Source organism: Coenobita brevimanus, chromosome 71 (genome assembly GCF_032717465.1).
Source record: "Coenobita brevimanus isolate Jiangsu-jjx chromosome 71, ASM3271746v2, whole genome shotgun sequence".
In the NCBI taxonomy this organism is placed as follows: Eukaryota; Metazoa; Arthropoda; class Malacostraca; order Decapoda; family Coenobitidae; genus Coenobita; species Coenobita brevimanus.
In genome coordinates this window covers 33,313,142-33,336,324 of record NC_137024.1, presented here as the reverse complement: position 1 = coordinate 33,336,324, position 23,183 = coordinate 33,313,142, and the positions used below count along the sequence as shown (strand labels likewise).

The 23,183-nt window shown below is 40.1% G+C and overlaps 1 protein-coding gene across 1 annotated transcript in view; it reads left to right on the top strand.

Moving 5' to 3' along the window:
- LOC145406828 (serine hydroxymethyltransferase, mitochondrial-like) overlaps positions 1-23,183 on the top strand; it is a 149,001-nt gene that overhangs the window by 60,006 nt on the left and 65,812 nt on the right. The window contains exon 5 of the mRNA XM_080277928.1: positions 20,134-20,338. Coding sequence (XP_080134054.1) covers positions 20,134-20,338 — 205 coding nt within the window. The remainder of the gene's footprint in view (positions 1-20,133; positions 20,339-23,183) is intronic.

The following is a 23,183-nucleotide window of genomic DNA, read 5'->3' as shown; positions in this document are numbered from 1 at the left end:
AGGGGCGAAAGAATGTGCTCAGTCAGCTGAGGTTTGTTTAGACTACAGCTGCACGGGGAATGTAAGTACATGTACTCTGTGCTTTTAGTATTGCAAAATGGACACATACTTTAGTAAAGCAAATTTGGAAAAGAAAAGGGATAAAGGTAAAAAGCAAAATGATGATTTCTACCAAGAACTGGTTGAAGTGGAGACTCACAACAGATTGGTTGAATGTGTACACAAACTAGAAATGGCTTTCAAAAATGAAATTGATGAAATAAAGAAGCAGATGCACTTGCAAAAGGAAGAAAAACTAGGAAGGGAGGCCAACAAGAAAGATGCAACCATCAGTGAACTAACGGTGGAATTGAGTACACTTAGGAAGAAAATGAGTGAAATGGCAAGTACAGTAGTCAATCACGAGAGCGTTATGGAAGAGTTCAAAAATGATACAGAGACAATTAGGCAAGTAAGCAGTCTGATAGACCAAAGCAGTGATATTGAGGAGAAGATAACACAGGTGAATAAAGCTGTGCAAAGCTACAAAAATGATGTGGAAACCACGTATACTGAAATGGTGAAAATAAAGAAAGACTTAGAAACAAGGGTGGAGGAAAAAAGCATTAAACAGGAAGTGAAAAGAATAATCCAAAACAATCCAAAGTTAGTCAGAGATTCAGTAGATATAAACAAATCTATAGTAATCACTGGTATAGAAGAGGAAGAAGTAAAAAACAAGATCACAAGAGACAAAAAGGAGATGACAAATGTAATGAGCTTACTGAAAGAAGTATCAGAGGAAATCTGTAGTAAAGACATAGAGGAACACAAAAGGTTAGGGAAATACGAGAAAAGCAAGACAAGACCTCTAAAGGTGACTTGATGTATTCAAATGTGGATGGAATGGTATCTAAATTACTAGAGATGAATGATTATGTCAGAGAAAATGAACCACAAATAATATGCCTAACTGAAACAAAATTAACACCATGTATATCCATTTACATACTAAACTTAGAGGAATACAATATATGGAGAAGAGACAGAAAATTAAAAAAAGGAGGAGGAATTATAATATTAACTAAGAAAAATCTAAAAGTCAATGAAATAAAACTAGATATACCATCACAAGTAGAACTGATTGCAGTAGAGATCAACACATCTGAAGGGAAAGTAATTGTAACCAATTTGTACATGCCAGCCAGATAAAACACATGGGAAAGAGACGAATATGAGGACCTGGCAGAGAGTACAATTCAGAGTTTAAGATCATTACTACATAAAATGGAAGAGAAATCGGAAAAAATTATACTAACTGGAGATTTTAATACAAATATAAATTGGAATACTCTAGATAAAATTAGCCAAGAAAGCTGTTGGGACCAAAAGCTCCTGGATCTCGTGCAAGAGTTTTTCCTAACGCAACATGTGAGGGAAACCACCAGAAAAAGAGGACTCGATGTACCTTCAATGCTAGATCTAATATTTACTAGGCAAGAAAATGATATTGACAGTTTATTATATCACCCTTCACTCGGCAAAAGCGATCATGCAGTACTAAATTACAACTTCAGGATAGCATTTGACAGTTAACAGCAATGAAAGTTACAAAAAGAGCCTAAACTATAAAAAGGGAAATTATGAAGATCTAAAGAAGTATTTCTTAGAAGTTAATTGGGAAAATGAACTTAGAGGACAAGATTTAAATGCTGTATATAAAAAATTCTGTGAATTTTATGAAATAGGAGTCCAGAAGTACATCCCACAGCACAAAGAAGCAGATCAGAAAATACAGAAATGGTTCAATACAGAATGTAAAAAATCAAAAGAAAGAAGAGATTTGTTGTGGAATAGATACAGAAGACACAATAGTGAAAGGGCGTACAATAATTATAAACAGGCAAGAAACGATTATATAAGAATAAGGAGGGAAGCCCAAATACAGTTTGAGGAGGATATAATAAATAAAAGTAGTGATCAACCAAAGCTGTTTTACAGCTACATCAGAAGCAAAACCAAAGTAAAAGATATAATACAATCCATTACGGACAAGGGAATCACTTATATGCAAGAGAAAGATATTTGTGAAGCACTAAATAAGAATTTCCAATTAGTTTTTACAGAAGAAAAAAATTTTGAGAGGGACTATGTGGACCACGCATGTCCACACATACTACCAGATATACAAATAGCAGAAAAAGTAATACAGGAGGAGTTAAGTAAATTAGACAGAGGAAAAGCAAGTGGTCCTGATGAAATTTCATGTTGGGTACTACGAGAATGTGCAAAGGAGTTAAGTAAACCATTATTTTTAATTTTCAAGAAATCCTTGAGTCAAGGTAAACTACCTGATATTTGGAAGAAAGCAAATATTGTCCCGTTATTCAAGAAAGGAAATAGACAAAATCCACTCAACTACTGACCAGTATCACTGACCAGTGTTGTAAGCAAGGTCTTAGAAAAGTTTATAAGAAAAGCTTGGGTAAATCATCTAGAAGAACACAGTATGATAACAGAAAGACAGTTTGGTTTCAGAAAAGGAAAATCATGTGTTACTAATTTGTTGAACTACTATGACAGAGTAACAAACACAATACAGGAGAGAGAAGGATGGGTGGACAGTATCTGTTTAGATTTCAAGAAAGCTTTTGACACAGTACCACACCAAAGACTTTTATGGAAACTGTACCATCAAGGAGGAATTCGAGGCAAACTGTTTTGTTGGATGCAAGATTTTCTCATAAATAGAGAAATGAGAACAGTACTAAGAGGAAACTACTCATCATGGAAAGAAGTGACTAGTGGAGTACCACAGGGTTCAGTGCTGGCACCAATCATGTTTTTAGTGTATATAAATGATATAAACAGTAACAATGGAAATGAGAGCTATCTGAATATGTTTGCAGATGATGCAAAAATACAAAGGAGAATTACTAACACAGACTCTTGTAAAGAGCTACAAGAAGAATTAAATAAACTTCATGAATGGAGTAATTCATGGCAAATGGAATTCAATGTGGACAAGTGTCATGTAATCAAGTTTGGTAAAAGTGGAAAAAGACCTGATTGGGATTATAAGTTAGGAAATAAAACCCTCTACACATCAGAAAGAGAGAAGGACCTAGGTGTGATTATCAATAACAGACTATCTCCGGCTGACCACATCAGCGAGAAGGTACGGAACATGTATACACTGCATGCAAATATGAGAATAGCATTCACATACATAAATGAAGACATGCTAAGAAGGATAATAACATCATTCATTAGACCAACCCTGGAATATGCATCAGTAGTCTGGAGTCCACATCTCAAAAAACACATAGACAAGATTGAAAAAGTTCAAAGGGCCGCTACAAGATGGATACCAAGCTTAAGGGACCTAAGCTACGAAGAAAGAATAAATAAACTGAATCTACCAACACTACAGGAGAGAAGGAAAAGAGGTGACATGATAATGCTATATAAATGCATATCAGGGAAGGAGAAAATAGACATAAATGATTACGTAACATATGGAGAAGCATCAGCAAGAGGACACTGCAAAAAACTGCATAAGAAGAGAGGTGATAAAGACGTAAGGAAATTCAGTTTCCCAAACAGAGCAATTGATCAATGGAATGCACTACCGAATGAAATAGTGTGTGTCCAAACAATTAACAAATTTACGGATATGTACAATAAATATGGTTTAAGACACGGGACAGTACGAGCTTGACTCATTCCTGTAAAGATACAATTGGGTAAGAACAATTAGGTAAGGTAAGAACACACACACACACACACACACACACACACACACACACACACACACACACACACACACATAGACAGGACATTGTCAGAGGCAGAGCTCAATATAGATCGCGGGAAAATAACGCAATATCAGCGTCAAAAAGGAAGCATGCCTATTGTGAATTTACGAATTGAATGCATGAGTGGTGGTCCCTTCTCACATGAGTGAAAGTAAGCCGGAGGGGTCGGTCAAATGAGAGTTAAACACAGTGATGGTTTATATTTTGTACGATTGTGCCATGGCAGATAGAAGCAGTTCATTATTTAGATCCAGTGATAGTGAGTTCACAGGGTTCTCCAATGGTGACCAAAGCAAAGGAATATTAAACTGACCCAAACAAGAGTAACAAACATTGAGAAAATGGCTGAGAAGAATGCCCAAGAATTAAAGCAGGTATGGGCAATATTTAGTGAATTACAAGAACGAACCACGGTACAGGAGAGGGAGATAAAATAACTGAGAAATAGGTTAGAGAGCGTTTGCTCACGCAGTGTTGACCAGGAGAGAAAGGTGTCTGACTTAGAAGCTGGTAATGAAACAGCTGCAAGTGAAATAAAACAGCTTAAATGGGAAAATAAGGCTGGAGGAGGAAACGGACAAGATGAAATGTAAAGTTGACGAGTATGAATCTAAAACTAAGATGCATGAGGAACATATCAAGGAAATCAAAGAACACCATAAGGGGTGGGAAAAAACCCAACGGGAAGTTAAAATAAGTCTTAACCCCTAAAATACTATGATGATCGTCAGTTTGCTAGTTTGCCACATAGAGTCCTGTGAGTGATGACTATGAGTGATGATCATAGAAGATCTGTCAAAAACTGCCAAGCACTAAGCCAGCCCTTTTTAATATGTAAATGGTTCTTAACCAATCAGAATTAAGGGACGAGGTGGTAGAAAGGAAGATCCCACCCCCTCACCAGGTCTGTGGCCTCCCCCCCCCCCCAGCCACTTCAATGATTTTGGTAAGATTCTTTAGCAGAAATTCAGTTTCCATCAACGTTTTCCTGTTTTACAGTGATGGGGGACTAATATTTGATGGGTGGATTTTGCAGTAACTGTTTGACCTAGGGGACTGAGATCAGCATTTTCAGGTAAGTTGCTCTTCAATTCTGTAAGAAAAAATTTTACCTTGGTAAAAGTTGAAAAATTGACCCCGAATTGCAGCTGGGGTGAGACAGTGTTTCAGAAAAATGCAGTCTTTATGGGTTAAGGAGATTATCGAAAAACAGAAAAAGGAAATTCAGGGAAAAGTGGAGAAGGAAGTGGTGAAGGTACTAAAAAGTAAAGAATCACTTGTCAGTGATGCAGCAGACAAGAAAAAGTGCGTGATTATCTCAGGTTTGACAGAAAAACCAATGACAGTGAGGTCAGAAAGAGAAGGGAAGAACTGAGAAGGCAAAGGAAAATAGTGTCAGTAGTTACGGAAGGAAAGGACGAAGCCCAAGAGGAGATTGAAGAAGTCTTTAGGCTGCGAAAATATGTGGAGAGAGGGGCAAGGCCACTCAAAGTAAAATTCCGATCCCAGGTCACGGTAAATGAAATAATCAGCAACGCTTGGAAATTAGCAGAAAAAAGGAATAATTCAAAAATATCTGGATAAGGAGAGATGCAAATGAGGAAGAGAGAGCTAAAGTAACTTGTTAAGGAAGCGAAGGAAAAAAATGATCGGAGAATGGAGGAAGAGAAGACAGAGTTCTGTTGGAGCGTTATGGATCAGAAATTGAGGAAATAGTACCGAAGGAGAGAGGGAGAGAGAAGGACAGAATAAAAAGCAGTGCAAAAAGATTGAAAGTGGCATATGCTAATTTAGATGGTTGAATCTCAGCAGGCCTAGAAATAGACTATTTCTTGAGGGTAAATGAGCCAGCCACCATGTACTTTGTAGAGGCTAAGCTAAGAGAGAATACTGATATCCAAATGGGTAATAGGAAATACAAACTATGGAGAAGAGATAGTAAAGAAAAAATGGGGGGAGGAGTGATGATAGTGAAAAGCAGCCTAAATGTGAATAGTGTGGATCTGGGGGAAGGTATGGCTGAAGTGATAAACGTTGTAATAGAAACTAAAGAGAAAAACAAGAGAGACATCGCACGGGTTTTATTCGCCCTTTATTAGAGTACAGCTGTCGTGTGGGAAGGCTTCCCACATACAGCTCTTCTCAATAGGGTGGAAGCAAAGGCTTTTCGTCTCATCAGCTCTCCTCCTCATACTGGCTCCCTTCAACCTCTGTCTCTTCGCTTCACTGTTGCCTCTTTATCTCTTTTCTATTGCTACTTTAATGGTCACTGCTCCTTTGAACTGTCTGCTTGCATCCCTCCACCTCTACGACGGGTGTGTAGCACTCGTGTAGCAACAAACTCTCATCCCTTTTCTGTCCAACTCTCTAATCCGAGAGTTAACCATTACTTCCAGTTCTTCATTTATGCAACAGGTCAACTCTGGAACTGTCTACTTCAGTTTGTATTTCTTACTTCCTATGACCTCAAGTCTTCCAGTTGCAGTGTGTCCAGGCATCTCGAAATGAACGGATCATGAATTTGGCTGTCTTTTGTATTGTTTTTTTCTTGGAAGGAGCTGTTTTGTGAGCTCAGCCTTTGATTCCTTCTGCCTCACTTAAAAAAAAGTAGCATATGTTCCCCCCAAGAAAAGGGCATAGAATGAGGAGGAATATCAGGACATGGTTAGATACCTACAGAAGGTGATTGAGAAAAGTAACAATATAATCCTGCTGGGGTACTTCAGTTGGAAAGAGGTAAACTGGGAGCAGTGGGGACAGTATACTATTAATTGTAGCAATGGCTAATGTAATGACCCAGTAGGTCAAAGAAGAGACAAGATTTAGGGGGGTATGACACACCAGCAAGTCTAGATTAATTCTAACCAAAGAACCTGATGCAATTGAATCTGAAATATCTGTGTCCTGTAGGAGAAAGTGATCATGTAGTGATAGAGTTCCAAATGATAGAAGAAATTGCAGAGACGAGATGCAATATACAGGCATGGAAGATACAACTTTGGGAAAGCAAACTTTACAGGATTGAAAATTTTTTTCAAAGAAGTGGATTGGTGAGAATTCTGGGAAACAACACAGATACAGAAGAAGTGGGATATCTTCCTAGACTTCTGTAATATGGGTGTGGAAAAATATGTGCCGGAAGTTAGAGGGAAAGAGAACTGGAGAAATGACTGGTTCAACAAAAGCTGTATGATAGCAAGTAAAGTAAGGGATAAAGCTTGGAACAAATGGAGAAAGGGAAGTAGTGATAGAACGAAGGAAGAATATAAAAGAACTAGAAGTGAATATACAAGAATACATAGAGAGGAAGAATGAAACTTTGAAAAAGGTATAATTCACAAATGTTACAAAGAACTTAAATTGTTTTACAGATTTGTTAATGGGAAATTGAAACAAAAGGAAGGAATCAATAAGCTGAAAGTAGAGGGAAATGTCTATAAAGATGCAGTTATGGAAGCTGAAATAATGAACAAATGCTTCCAATCAGCCTTCACTCGAGAAAGTGATTTTGTGGAGAGGAAGGAGTGACTAGAAATGCAGTGTTAAAGGATGCAGAGGTTGAAGTGCAAAAAGTATCATATAGAAATGACTGGAAACTCAAGATGTGAGGAAGGCCCCAGGACCAGACAGGATCACAAACTGGATACTAAAGGAATGCAGAGTACAATTGGCAGATAAGATTCACGGTTTAATTGTGTATTCTTGGGAAGAAGGGAAAGTGCCTCGGGAATGGAAGATGGCCAATTTAGTACCAATTTATAAGGGAGGGAACAGTGAAGCACCTCTGAGATCCAGACAAGTGTCCCTGACCAGCATGGTTGCAAAACTGTGCGAGAGAATCCTGAAAGACAGATGGATAAAATATCTGGAGGGGATGGACATTTTGGCTGAAAGTCAGTTTGGATTCAGAAGTGGAAAGTCGTGTGTTTTCAACTTGTTGAACTTCTACTGAAGGGCTGTAGTTGAGCTGCAGGAAAGAGATAGTTGGGTGGATTGTGTGTACAGTATATCCTTGTTTTTCGCTGCTTGGATGTTCCGCCCAAACCTCGCAAACCATAAAATGTCGAAGTGTGAAGTTAAGAATCAGTGGGAAAAATAGAGGAGGGTTCCTGTAGGACACGTACCTACCCTATCAGAAAGTACTACAACACCAAACAGGCCCTACCCAAAATTAAATGAAGAGTGTTTACTAGTGCTAAAACAGCATAACACAATAAACATGTGCCTGAAAAGACATTAAAACTGTTATAAAGAGCTGCAACACCAAAAATCCCTAACAGAAATAAAGTAGAGACTGAGTTGAGTGGCAAGTGAAGGTGTGTTGAGAGTGGATGGGCTAGTTCCTGATGTTGCTAATCAAGGAAAAGCTGCCACTTTTCACCAGATTATTTAATTTTCGACATCAAAGTAGGTCAGCTAAACCCTGGTCATTTTATGTGCCCTCTTTGTCACTAAAAGGAAGGGAGAAATTATAACAACATTATTTTACTCACTGCTACAAGGAAGAGAGGCTGTAATATAGTCAAATAGAAACAAAAATTGGTGGGCTGAATCTACCATCTCTGTATTGGATGATTATTATTCTTTCCTTCCTTAAATATGGATAAGCTTTATTTTACATCCATTTCAGGTATTTGTCCATTAAAACAAAAATAAATAGTGTTATGAGAAACAAGTAATGATTCTTTGTTAAAAAATAGTAGCACAACACGGCTGAAGATCGTACGTTACAAATCACAAACAATAACAAACTCATGTGTGTCTACTGCCCAGCTGGACCCGCTGTGTATTCACGACGCGGCTGAAGAACGTCCATTACGATCATAAACAATAACAAACACGCGTTTCTACTGCCCCGCTGGACGTGCTGTATAAAGATCATGGAAAACTGTTGCATAGCAAAATGGACAGTGCCTAGACTGAGCATCGGTACGCATCGTCTGCTGAGTGTCGGGTGCCAGCTGAGAGCATCGAATTGTGAGACAACTTGGAAACTTTTTTCTTGCGTGAAAAACGAGGCATCGAAGTAAAATGCTTCCAAATACGAGGATTTATTGTAATTAGATTTGGAGGAAGTCTTTGACAAGGTACCCCACAAGTGACTAATGTGGAAATTGGAACACATACGAGGACTCAAGGGGAACCTCTTAGAGTGGATGAGAGACTTCTTGAGAGACAGACAAATGAGGACAGTAATAAAAGACAGGATGTCTGGATGGTGGGAAGTAACAAGTGGAGTCCCAGAGGGCCCGGTGTTAACGCCAATAATGTTCCTGATTTACCAGTACATAAACAGTATGGTATATGGAATGAACAGTTATGCAAGTCTTTTTGGTGACAGTGTGAAGATCATGAGGAGAGTAGAAGTTGAAGAAGACTGTAAAATGTAGCAGGAGGACCTGGGTAAGATTCATTATTGGAGCCGGATGTGGCACATGAAATTCAATGCAAAAAGATATAAGAAATTGGAAATACAGGTAAGCCCTTAATTCACGCGAACTTTTTTCACGCGATTTCGGTTATCCACGAATTTTTCGTACAATAATTAAAACAAAATTATAATAATCAAATAAATAATTTTAGTATACAAGAGAAATAAATAAAATATAAAAATGCCTACCTGCTGCCCGTGTGCATACATATGTGTGTGTGTGTGTATATGTGTGTGGGAGGTCGGTCTACCACGCACCACAGTCAGTTTGAATCCGACGGTTGAACCATGCATGACTGGCCAATCGTTATTTGTGGCTTATTTTTCTGCCTTCCGGTGATTGCTTGCCTTGTCTGCCAACATGGGGCCTAAGCATAGTGCTAGTGATGCATGTGGTAACACACCAAAACGGACTAGTAAAGTGATGTTGCTGACAGAGAAAGTTAAAAGTGTTGGACAAACTTCAGGGAGGAATGTCGGTGACAATTCTCCGTCAGGACGATTCCTCGTCATTTATTTACATACCAGTTTTTTTAGCAAGTACAGTACACTAGTTTTTTACTTATATGAGTTATAAAATCCCCTTGAAAATTAGTTATTAAAGTATTAATTAATCAATAATAAGTATATTAATAGAATGACGGGGAATTGTCCATGTTTTGACGGTGAATAGACTTGATGGTGAATTGTCTCAGAACCGTATGTTTGGGGTGAGTCAACTGTTCATACAATAAAGAAGGAGAACAGCATACGGAAGACAGTGAGGGCTAGTGCTCCAGACTGCTAAAATGTCTCCACCTACGCCTGTGAATTGTCTTGGAACCTGTAAATTGTCTTGGAACCGCATGTTTGGGGTGAATGAGTCAACTGTTCATACAATAAAGAAGGCAGAATGTAGCATGTGGGAGGCAGTGAGGGCTTGTGCACCAGGCTGCTGAAGTGTCTCCACCTACGCCTGTGCTTGTCAGGTTTCAGTGTTAAATTTCTTACATTTTTGTTGTTTTTCATACTTTATGCTAGTTTATGTAGTGTATGTAGTGCATAAACAGTATTATTCAGATGTAATATACTTAATAGACATGCGTAATTATGTGCACACAAGGGCAGAACATATACACGAATTTACCACATACGCGAAGGGTCTGGGAACCTAACCCTCGCGTGAATTAAGGGCTTACCTGTATGTAAAAGTACCAAGGGATCATCACTGAATTGTTTGATGGGTAATGAACCAATAAAAAAGCGAGAGAAGAGAAGGATTTGGGAGTGCTGGTCCAGGATAATTTGTCATCTGAAAAACACATTAGCAAGATAAGTAGAGAGATGTATAGTTGTTTGACTAACAGAAGAGTAGCATTTCATTACATGCATGAGATGATGAAAAAATTGATACTGACCATGATCTGCTGCAGGTTGGAATATGCAGCTGTAGTGTGGTCCCCACATAAAAAGAAATATACCCGGTATAAAAAGATCGAGTGAATACAAAGTACAGCAGCCAAGATGGTCCCTGGCCTGGCAGATCTGTCATACAGGGAAAGGTTGGAAAAACTTGACCTGCCTTCCTTAGAAGAAAGGAGAGAGAGAGGGGCAACATGATTCCAGTGTTCAAAGCCAGGGTGGGAGTAGAAAAAATTGACAAAAAAGATCTGTTTGTATGGGATCTGAGAGCAACAATAGGACATGGAATGAAACTAAAAATGCCACATTGCATGAAGGATATTAAGAAATATAGTTTTCCATACGGATACATAGACCTGCGGAATACCCTGGACAAAGTGATCGTCTAGTCTAAAAACTTAAATGAATTCAAAGCAAAGTTTGACTTACTGAGAAACAGAAACGGGACCCCATGAGTGTAGTTCATTTCCTGTATATCACAACTAGGTAAATACAACTACGTATGTACACACACACACACACACACACACACACACACACACACACACACACTAGACGGGAAAGTGAGATGTCGTGCCTGCGCATTGCTCTGCACCAGGCCAATCTCAGTGCTCAAATGGCCATACCTAAAAAGTATCTTTATATGAGACAGGCTCTGTACTAGGTCCAACTAAATAGCATTCTAATATAAAAGAGGAAGTTTAAGTAAAAATGTTGTTCCAATAACACAATACAACGAAGTAGGCAGAAGTGCCGAACGAGCAGATCAGCTGTTTCAGTGTTGACTGTTTAGTCTGTGACGTAGAGGAATGCAAAACCTTAAGTAGAAGTTTTCTGTTAGTACCAGAAGATGACCACCATCTTTAGCAAATCAACTTTGGAAGGAGTTAAAAGAAAAAGGACAAAGTTAGAAAGCGGGATGATGATTTCTGCCAGGAACTGGTGGAAATGGAGACGCATAATAAGCTGGTAGAACGAGTGTGCAGATTAGAGAAGGCATTTCAGAGTGAAATAGATGAAATTAAGTAGTAGTTGCACATGCAAAAGGAAAAAATGAAAATTAAGTAAAGGAGATTAATAAGAAAGACACAACAAGAGATGAATTATCAGTTGAGGTGGGTACACTTAGAAGGAAGATTAGTGAAATGGCAAGCACAGTTGTCAACCATGAGAGTATTATGGAAGAGTTCAGAAATGATACAGAGACAATAAGGCAGGCAAGCACTCTGGTAGATCATAGCAATGATTTTGAGGAGAATATAACCCAGGTAAATGAAGCGATGCAAAGCTACAAAAATGATGTGAAAACCACATATGCTGAAATGGTAAAAGTAAAGAAAGACTTAGAAACAAGAGCTGAAGAAAAGAGCATTAAAAAGGAAGTGAAGAAAATAATTCAGAACAATCCAAAATTGGTCAAAGATTCAGCAGACATCAACAAATTTATAGTAATCACTGGTATAGAGGAGGAAGAAATAGTAACAAGATTTTGAGAGACAAAAAGAAGATGACAAATGTAATGAACATATTGAAGGAAGTGTCAGAGAAAATCTGTGGTAAAAACATAGAGGAACACAAAAGGCTAGGGAAATATGAGAGAAATAAATCAAGGACTCTGAAAGTAACCTTCCAGAATGTAAACACTGTGGAGGAAATACTGAGAAATGCAAACATATTTATGGAAAAGTCTATCAATCTATCGCCAGACGCCTTAATCCCGCATGGGGTGGCCACAAACGAATCTCCTCCACTTCGTCCTGTGCCCCGCCATTTCACTGCCCTGCTCCCAACTCACACCCTCCTCTCTCCATATACCTCTCCACTCCATCCCTCCATCTCATCCTCGGCCTCCCCCTCTCTCTCCCCCCTTCCACCTCACCCCAGGTTAGAATATGCAGCGGTAGTGTGGTCCCCACACAAAAAGAAAGATATAAACAAGATTGAGAGAATACAAAGAACAGCAACCAAGATGGTCCCCAGTCTGACAGACCTGTCATACAGAGAGAGGCTGGAAAAACTGGATTTGCCTTCGTTAGAGGAAAGGAGAAAGAGGGGAGACATGATTACAGTGTTCAGGACCATGGTGGGAGTAGATAAAATTGACAAAGAAGATCTGTTTGTATGGGATAAGAGAGCAACAAGAGGACATGGAATGAAATTGAAAAAGTCAAGCTGCTTGAAGGATATCAAGAAATATAGCTTTCCTTACAGAAGTACAGACTTATGGAATAGCCGGGACAAAGAGATCGTCCAGTCTAAAAACTGAAACGAGTTTAAAGTTAAATTCGACTTATTGAGAAACAGCGACGGAAACCCACGAGCATAGTACATTCCGTGTATATCACAATTAGGTATATTAGGTAAATACTTAAATATTTGGAACGACTTAGACAAAGAGGTGGTGCATGAGAAAAACATTCATGTGTGTAAAGGTAGACTTGATAAATGTGGATATGGAGACAGGACAACACGAGCATTGCTCAATTCCTGTATACTACAAATAGGTAAATACATACACTCTCCTCGTCAGTCTCTTACCCTCCGTTCCTCCTAACGCATCCTATCACATCCACATCCACAACACAACGGTTCTTTATATCCAAGATGAAATGTAAACTTGATGAGTATGAATCTAAAACTAAGATGCATGAGGAACATAGCAGGGAAATTGATGAACACCTTAAGGAGTGGAAAAAAAACAGGAAGATAAAATAAGGCCTAAGTTAATTTTAGAACAACAGAAAAAGGAAAACCAGGAAAAGGTGTAGAAGGAAGTGGTGAAGGTACTAAAAAGTAAAGAGTCACTTGTCAGTGATGCAGCAGACAAGAAAAAGTGCATGATTATCTCAGGTTTGAAAGAAAAGCCGATGTCATTGAGGTCAGAAATAGAAAAGGGAAGAACCGAGAAGGGCAAAGGAAATAGTGTCAATAGTTATGAAAGGAAAGGACGAAACCCAGGAGCAGATTGAAGTGTTTAGACTGGAAAAATATTTGGAGGGAGGGGCAAGGTTCCTCAAAGTAAAATTTTGATCTCAGGTCACGGTAAATGAAATAATCAACAAGGCTTGGAAATTAGCAGATAAGGAAGGATTAAAAAATATCTGAATAAGGAGAGATGCAAATGAGGAAGAGAGAGCTAACATAAAGGAACTTGTTAAGGAAGTGAAGGAAAACAGCAACCAGAGAACGGAGGAAGAGAAGACAGAGTTTTGTTGGAGAGTTATGGATCAGAAATTGAGGAATTGGTGCCAAAGGAGAGAGGGAGAGAGAAGGACAGAATAAAAATAATGCAAAAAGATTGAAAGCTGCATATGCTAATGTAGATGGTCTAATCTCAGCAAGGCTAGAAATAGACAATTTCTTGAGGGTAAATGAGCCAGACACTATGTTCTTCGTAAACACCAAGCTAAGAGAGAATATTGAAATCCAAATGGGAGAGGGGAAATACAAAATGTGGAGAAGAGATGGAAAGAAACAACACGTGTTCCCTACATGACAACATGTCGGTTGGCGGAGGGTCAGTGCCCCTCCCTAGAAAACAGCTAACTAAAAATATGAACAAGAAGTCATGGACCAGAACTGACCAAAAGGTGATGACTAAGGACCGAACAAAGGACATGGTACGGATAGCTACATGGAATGTAAGAGGGGCAAATGATGAGGTGAAAGAAAGAGAGATTGTTCCGGTGCTTGACTGTACGGAAGTGAATGTATGTGGATTAACAGAAACTAAATGGAGAGGTGAGAGTGTGAGAGAATGGGAGTATGGATGGGGTATATGCACGGGAGAAAGGTGAGAATGAAAGGGCAAAAGAGAGAGTGTGTATTATTTTGAGTAACAGATGAAAGGAGAGCATAAGAGAGTATGGATCAGTTGGCTCGAGTATTCTCCGGGTAAGATTGAAAGTTGGACTACAAGTATGGGCGATTGTGTGTGTGTGTGTGTGTGTGTGTGCGCCAACGCAAGATTGTGCAAACAGAGTGAGAGAAGAGTTCTGGACAATTGTGGAAGCGTGCATGGAAAAGTTTGAAAGGAATGAGAGTGTGTTTTTGATTGGAGGTATGAATGGAAAAGTAGGGAATGTGAAAGTGGATGGAGTAGTTGGTTAGTGGGGTGTGTGCCTGCAGAGATGGATGAGAATGGCAGTGCTTTAGTGGACATTTGTGTTGTGAGGGGGTTGGTGATAGCCAATACCCTCTTCAGGCACAAAATGATCCATGGGTCTACCTGGCAAGTGGTGGGAAGGGTGGTGGTGAACTGAATGAACGGAAGGCAGTGATTGATTATGTGTGTGTGGATGATAGGATGAGAAGGTGTGTAATGAATGGAAGAGTATATAGAGGTTGGGGGAGTGGACTTTCTGACCACCTCTTGGTGGTGGTAAGAATGAAGGTCCAAATGGAATGGAGACATAGAAGAAGAGGAGGACAGGATGAAGTAGTTCATCCAAGGAGGGTGGAAAGATTACAAGAGGATGGAAAAAAGGCAGAATATAAGAGTGAATTGGAGGAGGGATTGGGTAAATATGGATTGGAGCAGATGTGGGATGTGGAAAGTGTGTGTGCAAGATATTCACAAAAGAAATCTGTGCAGCATGTGAGGTGGTGTGTGGGGTGAAGAGAAGGTGAAAGGGGGAATGAACAGGCTGTTGCACAAAAGAAGAAAGGATATGGTGAGTGAATGAGAAACAGGGGCGTGGAAGAAGTTGAAAGACGGAAGAGTGAGTTATATGTAGAGAGGAAGCAAGGGGTGAAAAGATTAGTAAGAGAAAGAAGAGAGTGGATGAGGAGTTCAGAAATAATTTGAGTGTATAGTGGAGGGAATATAAAAATGTTCTGGAAAGAGGTAATGAAAGTTAGACAGGGTAGCAGTGAATTTAGTCAGGGAGTAAAAGATAAAAATGGTACATTACTAGTGAAGTAGGGAGAAAAAGTGAGCAGATGGAGAGAACACTTTAACAAATTGTTGAACATAGGGAATGAAAGTAATGCGAGAGTAACTGGCTGGAGAATGGCTGGGAGACGGAACGATGTGAGAAGAGAGGAAGAAATCAGTAGGATGGAAGTTGTGGAAGCAATGAAGAAAGGTAAAATGGGATTGATGGAGTTTGTGGTGAAATGCTGAAGTATAGGGGAGAGATAGTAGTAGGATGGATGTGGAAGATGTGTAGATTGGCCTTGGAGGAAGGTAGAGCCTTGGAGGATTGGAAATCAGGTATAAATATTCCCCTGTACAAAGGAAAAGGGGAAAAAGAAGTGTGTGGTAATCATAGGGGCATTTGTCTTCTTAGTGTAATAGGACAAGTTTATGGTAGGATGCATGTTGACAGAGTTTGGGAAATAACAGAGGAATTAGTTGGAGAAGAACAGGGAGGCTTTAGGAAGGGAAGAAGTTGTGTAGATCAGATATTCATTCTTAGATCTTTAGTGGAAAAGTTTCTAGAGAAGGGACAGAAGTTGTGTGCGGCCTTCATGGATTTGGAGAAAGCATATGACAGGGTGAATAGACAAGGATTGTGGAAAGTATTAAGAATATATGGAGTCAATGGAAAGTTGTTGAATGCCTTGAATAGTATGGATGAGGGTACTAAGGCTGCAGTGCACGTGGATAGTGAACTGAGTGAATTTTTTAATGTGAAGGTTGGATTGAAACAGGGATGTGTCATGTCTCCATGGTTGTTGTCTGTATATGGATGGTTTTATAAAAGAGGTACAAGGTAGGGCAGTGGATGTTGGAGTGGCCCTAAGGGGAGAGGGCAGTGTTTAGAAACTCCCTGTACAGTTGTTTGCCCATGATACTGTGTTGTTAAGTGAAGTTGAAGGGGAGCTGCAAGGCTTGGTGGATGAGTTTGGGAGACTGTGTAAGAAACGGAATCTGAAGGTGAATGTAGGGAAGAGTAAAGGTATGGTCTTCGAGAGAAGTGTAGTCAATGAACGTACAGTGAGGTTGGATGAGGAGGAAATGGAAAATGTGAGTCCGTTTAAGTGCTTCGGTAGTGTGATGAGTAAGGATGAAAGTTTAGAGGGTGAAGAGCTTGAAAGGGTACAACAGTTAAGAAAATTTAGTGGTTCCTTGAAAGCAGTGATAAGAAACAGGGAAGTGAACATAGAAGTGAAAAAGCTACAACATGACACTACTGTGATACCAACTGCAACATATGGAAGTGAAGCTTGGTCCTTGTTGTAGGGACAGAAGTCAAGAGTGAGAGCAGTGGAAATGAGTAATGTGAGAGGAGTCTGTAAAGTCACATGGAGAGACAGACTGACAAATGAGGAGGTGAAGGAGTGTTGTGGTGTGGATATGGATGTGATAGGAAGCATTAGGAGAAACACATTGATGTGGTTTGGCCATGTGGAGAGGATGGAGAGCAAGAGACTGATGAGGAGAGTAGATTTGAGTGAGGTGGAGGGGGAGAGAGGGAGAGGAAGGCCAAGGATGAGATGGAGGGTTGGAGTGGAGACGTATATGAGAGAGGGGGATGTGAGCTGGGAGCAGGGCAGTGAAATGGCGTGGGACAGGGCGACATGGAGGCGATTTGTTTGTGGCCACCCCTTACGTGATTAAGGCATTTGGCAATTGATAGATAGATAAACATGGTAACAGAAACCAGGGGGAAAGGCAAGAGAGACATCACAGTAGCATATGTCCCCCCGTAGACAAGGATGTAGAATGAGGAGGACTATCAAGAGTCATGGTTAGAGACCTACAGAAAGTGATTGAGAAAAGCAACAATATAATCCTGATGGGGGACTGAAATAGTAAAGAGGTAAACTGGGAAGAGTGGGACTTAGGAAATAGTGAAGATTAATGGTACAGTATACTGTTAAATGTAGGAATGGGTAACGTAATGACCCAGTGGGTCACAGAGACAAGATTTTGAGGGTATGACACACCAGCAAGACTAGATTTGATTCTAACCAAACAACCTGATGCAATTGAATCTGTGAAATATTTGTGTCCTGTAAGAAAAACGATTGTGTAGTGATGGAGTTCCAAACGATAGAAAGAAATGGGGAGACAAGATGAGCTATACAGGCATGGAAGATACAGCTTTGGGAAATCAAACCTCATAGGATTGAGAAAATTTTTCAAAGAAGTGGATTGGGAAGAATTCTGGGAAACAAGAGAGATACAGAAGTGGGATATCTTTCTAGACTTCTGTAATACAGGTGTGGAAAAGTATGTGCCAGAAGTTAGTGGGAAAGAGAACTGGAGGAATGACTGGTTCAGCAAAAGGTGTATGGTAGCAGAAAAAGAAAGGGGCAAGGCATGGAGCAAATAGAGAAAGAGAAGTAATGATGGAGCAAAGGAGAAATGTAAAAAAAAACTAGAAATGAATATACAAAAATATGTAGAGAGGAAGCAAGAAACTTTGAGAAAAGTATAGTTGACAAATGTAAAGAAGAACCTAAATGGTTTCACAGGTTTGTTAATGACCAGTTGAAACAAAAAGAAGGAATCAATAAGCTGAAAGTAGAAGGAAATGTCCATAAAGATGTGGTCGTGCAAGCTGAAGTAATGAACAAATGCTTCCAATCAGACTTCACTAGGCAAAGTGATTTTGTGGCGGAGGAGGGAGTGACTAGAAATATATTGTTAAAGATGTAAAGGTTGAAGTGCAAGAAGTATACTGTACAAATGACTGGAAACTCAGGATGTGAGGAAGGCCACAGGACCAGAAGGAATCTCAAATTGGATACTAAAGGAATGCAGAGAATAAGTCACGGATAAGATTCATGGTTTAATTGTGTTTTCCCTGGAAGAAGGGAAAGTGTCTCGGGAATGGAAAAGGGCCACTGTGGTACCAGTTTGTAAGGGAGAGAGCAGTGAAGCACCTCTGAGTTACAGACCAGTGTCCCCAACCAGCTTGGTTGCAAAACTGTGTAAGAGAATCCTGAAAGACAGATGGATAAAATATCTGGAGGAGATGGACATTTTGGCTGAAAGTCAGTTTGGATTCAGAAGTGGAAGGTCGTGTGTTTCCAGCTTGTTGAGCTTCTACTCAAGGGTGAGACGTACCACAGGAAAGAGAGAGTTGGGTGGATTTTGTGTATTTAGATACGGGGAAAGCCTTTGACAAGGTACCCCACAAGCAACTAATGTGGAAATTGGAACTCATAGGACTGAAGGGGAACCTCTTAGAGTGGATGTGAGCCTTCTTGAGAGACAGACAAATGAGGATAATAATAAAAGACAGGATGTCTGGATAGAGGGAAGCAACAAGTGGAGTCCCACAGTGATTGGTGTTAGCACCTGTAATGTTCCTGGTTTACGTAAATAATGTGGTAGATGGAATGAGCAGTTATGCAAGTCTGTTTGCTGATGATGCGAAGATCATGAAGAGAGTAGAAGTTGAAGAAGACTGTAAAATACTGCAGGAAGACCTGGCTAGGATTCATGATTGGAGCCGGATATGGGAAATGAAATTCAGCGCAAAAAGGTGTAAAATATTTTAAATGGGTAAAAGTAACAAGAGATCATCACTGAATTATTTCATGGGTAATGAACAAGTCACAAAAGGGAGACAAGAGAATGACTTGGGAGTGCTGGTCCAGGATAAGTTATCACCTGAAAAACACATTAACAAGATAGTTAGAGAGACATATAATGTCATGACATCTCTTGACTTACATATGAGTAGCATTTCATTATGTGGATGAGATGATGAAAAAATTGATTGTTGCCATGATCCACCCCTGGTTGGAATATGCGGCAGTAGTGTGGTCCCCACATAACAAGAAAGATATAAAGAAGATCGAGAGAGTACAAAGGACAGCAGCCAAGATGGTCCATAGCCTGGCAGATGTGTCGTACAGGGAAAGACTGGAAAAACTAGACCTGCCTTCCTTAGAAGAAAGGAGAGAGAGTAGGGCAACATGATTGCAGTGTTTAGTGCCATTATGGGAGTAGAAAAAATTGACAGAGAAGATCTGTTTGCATAAGATGGGAGAGTAACAAGAGGACATGGAATGAAATTAAAAAAGCCAAGTTGCTTGAAGGATATCAAGATATATTTTTCCATATAGATGCATAGACCTGTATAATAGCTTGGACAAAGAGATCATCCAGTCTAAAAACTTAAACTAGTTCAAAGCAAAATTTGACATTGAGAAATGGAGGTGGGACCCCATGAGCGTAGTTCATTTCCTGTACAGTATATCACAACTAGGTAAATACAACTAGGTAAATATACACAAAAGCTTAGGCCTCACAAGGCCTCCCTTCAAAGGCCACCTTGAGGCCTATTGAAACAGGTTGACCTTGGCCTCGAGCTTGTGGTTTTCTGAAAGCCTCGACCTCAACTTTGAGGCCTGTGGCTGGGCCTCAGCCCCATGCTTGATACATACATTCACACATCATTTAAACCTTCAAAACTCATGGTTCACCATACAAATAATGTAGTGTGGTATTATAATCCTGTTATATTCTTTTTAATCCAGCTAATCTGAAATTTGCCAAGAAAAAGTCTTTGTGGATGATTAAGTATTGCATCTTTTTTACAGTTTGACCCATGGCTTCATGACAGATACCAAAAGGATTTCTGCCACCTCTATTTACTTTGAGTCTATGCCATACAAGCTTAACCCAGCCACCGGAGAGATTGACTATGACAGACTTCATGAGCATGCCAGGCTCTTCCGGCCCCGATTAATCATTGCTGGAGCCAGTGCGTATGCTCGCCTTATTGACTACAAGAGGATGAGAGAGGTATGCCTTTTTGCCAGCTGTTACCATACTTACTGTATTTACTTAAGTACAGTGTTGTACAGAACTTCATGTTTTTGCATCACTTTATAATGAAATACTAGTGGAGATTGCCAGGGGTGAAAGGATTGAACTTGCTGGTGAGTCTTTTGAATATGTGGGAGAGGTTTGTTATTTGGGTGACATGTTATGTGCTGGAGGTGGAGCTCTGTGGCTAGAGTGAGGAGTGGTTGGAAGAAGTTCAGAGTGCTGTTGCCTCACCTGACATTGAGAGGGCTCTTCCTCCATGCTAAGGGATCTTTATATGTGGCGTGTGGTAGGAGTGTAATGCTATATGGTAGTGAGACCTGGGCAGTAAAGGAAGAGGATATTTGCAGGTTCAAACATACAGAAGTGGCAGTGATCAGGTGGATGTGCAGTGCATCCCTGAGTGCGAGGCCTGAGGGGGCTAGGTTTATGATGGAAGAGTTGAGAGGTAGGATGGGATTGGAGTGTATTGGTGGTGCGATGAGGTGAGATAGAGTGAGGTGGTTTTGGCATGTGGAGAGGACAGTGGATGATCTTCAGGTGCAGAAAGTGAGAAGTGTTAGCAAGTGGTAGACCGAAAAGACCTGGGACGAGGTAATTGAGTGTGACCCCAGGGATAGGGGACTGAATGATGAAGCTGCTAGAGATGGAGTAGTTTGGAGAGCCGCCATCAGGTGATCAAGGCCGATGCATTCAAGCATGTTGGAGCCTTCAAAAACGAAACCAAACAAAATGATGCAGCTCTTAGTAGAGAATGAATATTCTGGATACATTGACTCCTTGGTTATAACGGTTTTTGTTATCATTGTGTGATGGAAATCTGCACTCCTGCCAGCATAGCGCATGTTTTGGCTGAAATACAACTTTATCACATGCCTGAGCTGGGACCGAGCCCGAGACTCACACGCTCTGGCTTGGCACGTGAACCCCGTGATGTCATCACATGAGTGAGCTGTTTTTCATGGCCAAGATATTTTAGGCTCGAATCCTGATTTTTCATTGTCCCACACCATCACAGCTGGGGTAGAAGGCGGGTTTCACAAAGTGTTGGCCACTCCTGAAAGTCTTGAACAGCAGTAATCAGGTTCAGTTCCATCCATCCATCATCCAGTCCTATGTTGCCCCATGAGGAGCGTAGGAGCCCAGGGCTAGGCAAGTTGGTCCTGACATTGAAGATGAGAGTGACCAGCCTCACTCATCCCTGAGTGGCATTACATGAGCAGTAAACCCCAACCACCCCTTGGATATAAACCTACACAGGCTCAATCTGATTGGGGTGCCTTTTTGGTTATATGGTTACCACCCAGCGTAAATAATTTCCCAGTGTACAGGAAATCATTTGGCTTGTCACTCAGTGTACGGTCACCCATAGGCAGAAGGAAGAGGAAAGAATGAATGAAAGAAAGACAGAAGAGGGGGGTGTAAAGTCACTCGTAGGCAGAAGGAAGAGGGAAAAATGAAGGAAAGAAAGACAGAAGAGGAAGGAAGGAAGAGAGAAAAGGGCAGACACTCAAAGCAGCACTACATCAAGTAAGTGGATGGTGCATTTCCCATGGTAATATTTTCAGTTGTACCATACATTTTGTAATGCATATTTTTCTGCATAATAAACTCAAATTTCTGTAAATATGGATAATAAACTCAAGTAATTTTAAAGGCACGGGATTAGTATACTGTACAGCTGATGTTGGTGTGACCAGCTTTTGTTTACAACCAAGCCTGCTAATCAGGGTTACAGACTTCCTCAAATTAGTTTATGCAGCAGAAGTACCATACCAGTTCACTTCTCCTTCTCCCTGGTTGTTTTCTATATTATTATTATTATTATTTTTTTTTTTTTTGGTAAATTATTGTTTACTGATAATTTTGTTTTCCCCGTTTTTTAGTCAGTGTTCATCCAGATTCACCTGTGTTTGTTTATCAAGCATAATGACAGACCTCCTAAACCTACTTTTATCTACTGAAATTTATTATTGCAAGCCTAACCTTATATATTCATACATTAATCTGACCTAATCTAAACTAACAAAGAATATAACCTAACCTAACCAAAAATAACCTGATCCAACCATACTCAGCCAAGTGAAACCTAACCACACTTAAAAAAAAAAAACATGCATAACCAAGTCAGCTCAGCCAAATGAAACCTAACCACACCTAACATAATCAAGCACAATCAAGTCAAACCTAACCTAATGTAACCTAACCTAACCTAACCTAACCCTGTCTAAGATGGAACACATCCTATCAGTTTCTCCTTTCTCTGAAATCTTCATTGTAGGAGATTTCAATGCTCACCACAACCTTTGACTCTCCTCTTCTTTCACTGGTCCACCTGGCGAACAAGCTTACATCTTTTCTATCCATAATGACCTAGAGCAGTCTGTACAGCACCCTACCCATATCCCTGACTGCTGTGGAGAGAGTTCCAGCATACCTGACCTCTTCCTTACAATTAATACTTCTGCTTACACTGTTAATCTTTCCCCTCCATTGGGCTCCTCCAGTCACAACTTTATCACTTTAACCTGTCCAGTCATTCCAGTAAGACCATGGACACTCCCAAGAAACATCGGTTATGGTACTTTGGAGCTGCTGATTGGGAGGTCCTCAGGCAGTGCTTCTTCGATTTTCCCTGAAATAATTATTGCTTCCATGGCCAAGAGCCATCTGAGTGTGCTTTGCACATTGTGGAAGTTATTCTTTCAGGCATGGAAGCATACAATCCTTCCTCTCATCTTATGACTAATGCAAAAAAAACTTGGTTTAATTACATCTGTTCTAATGCTGTCCACAACAAGGGGAAGGCCTACAAAAGACA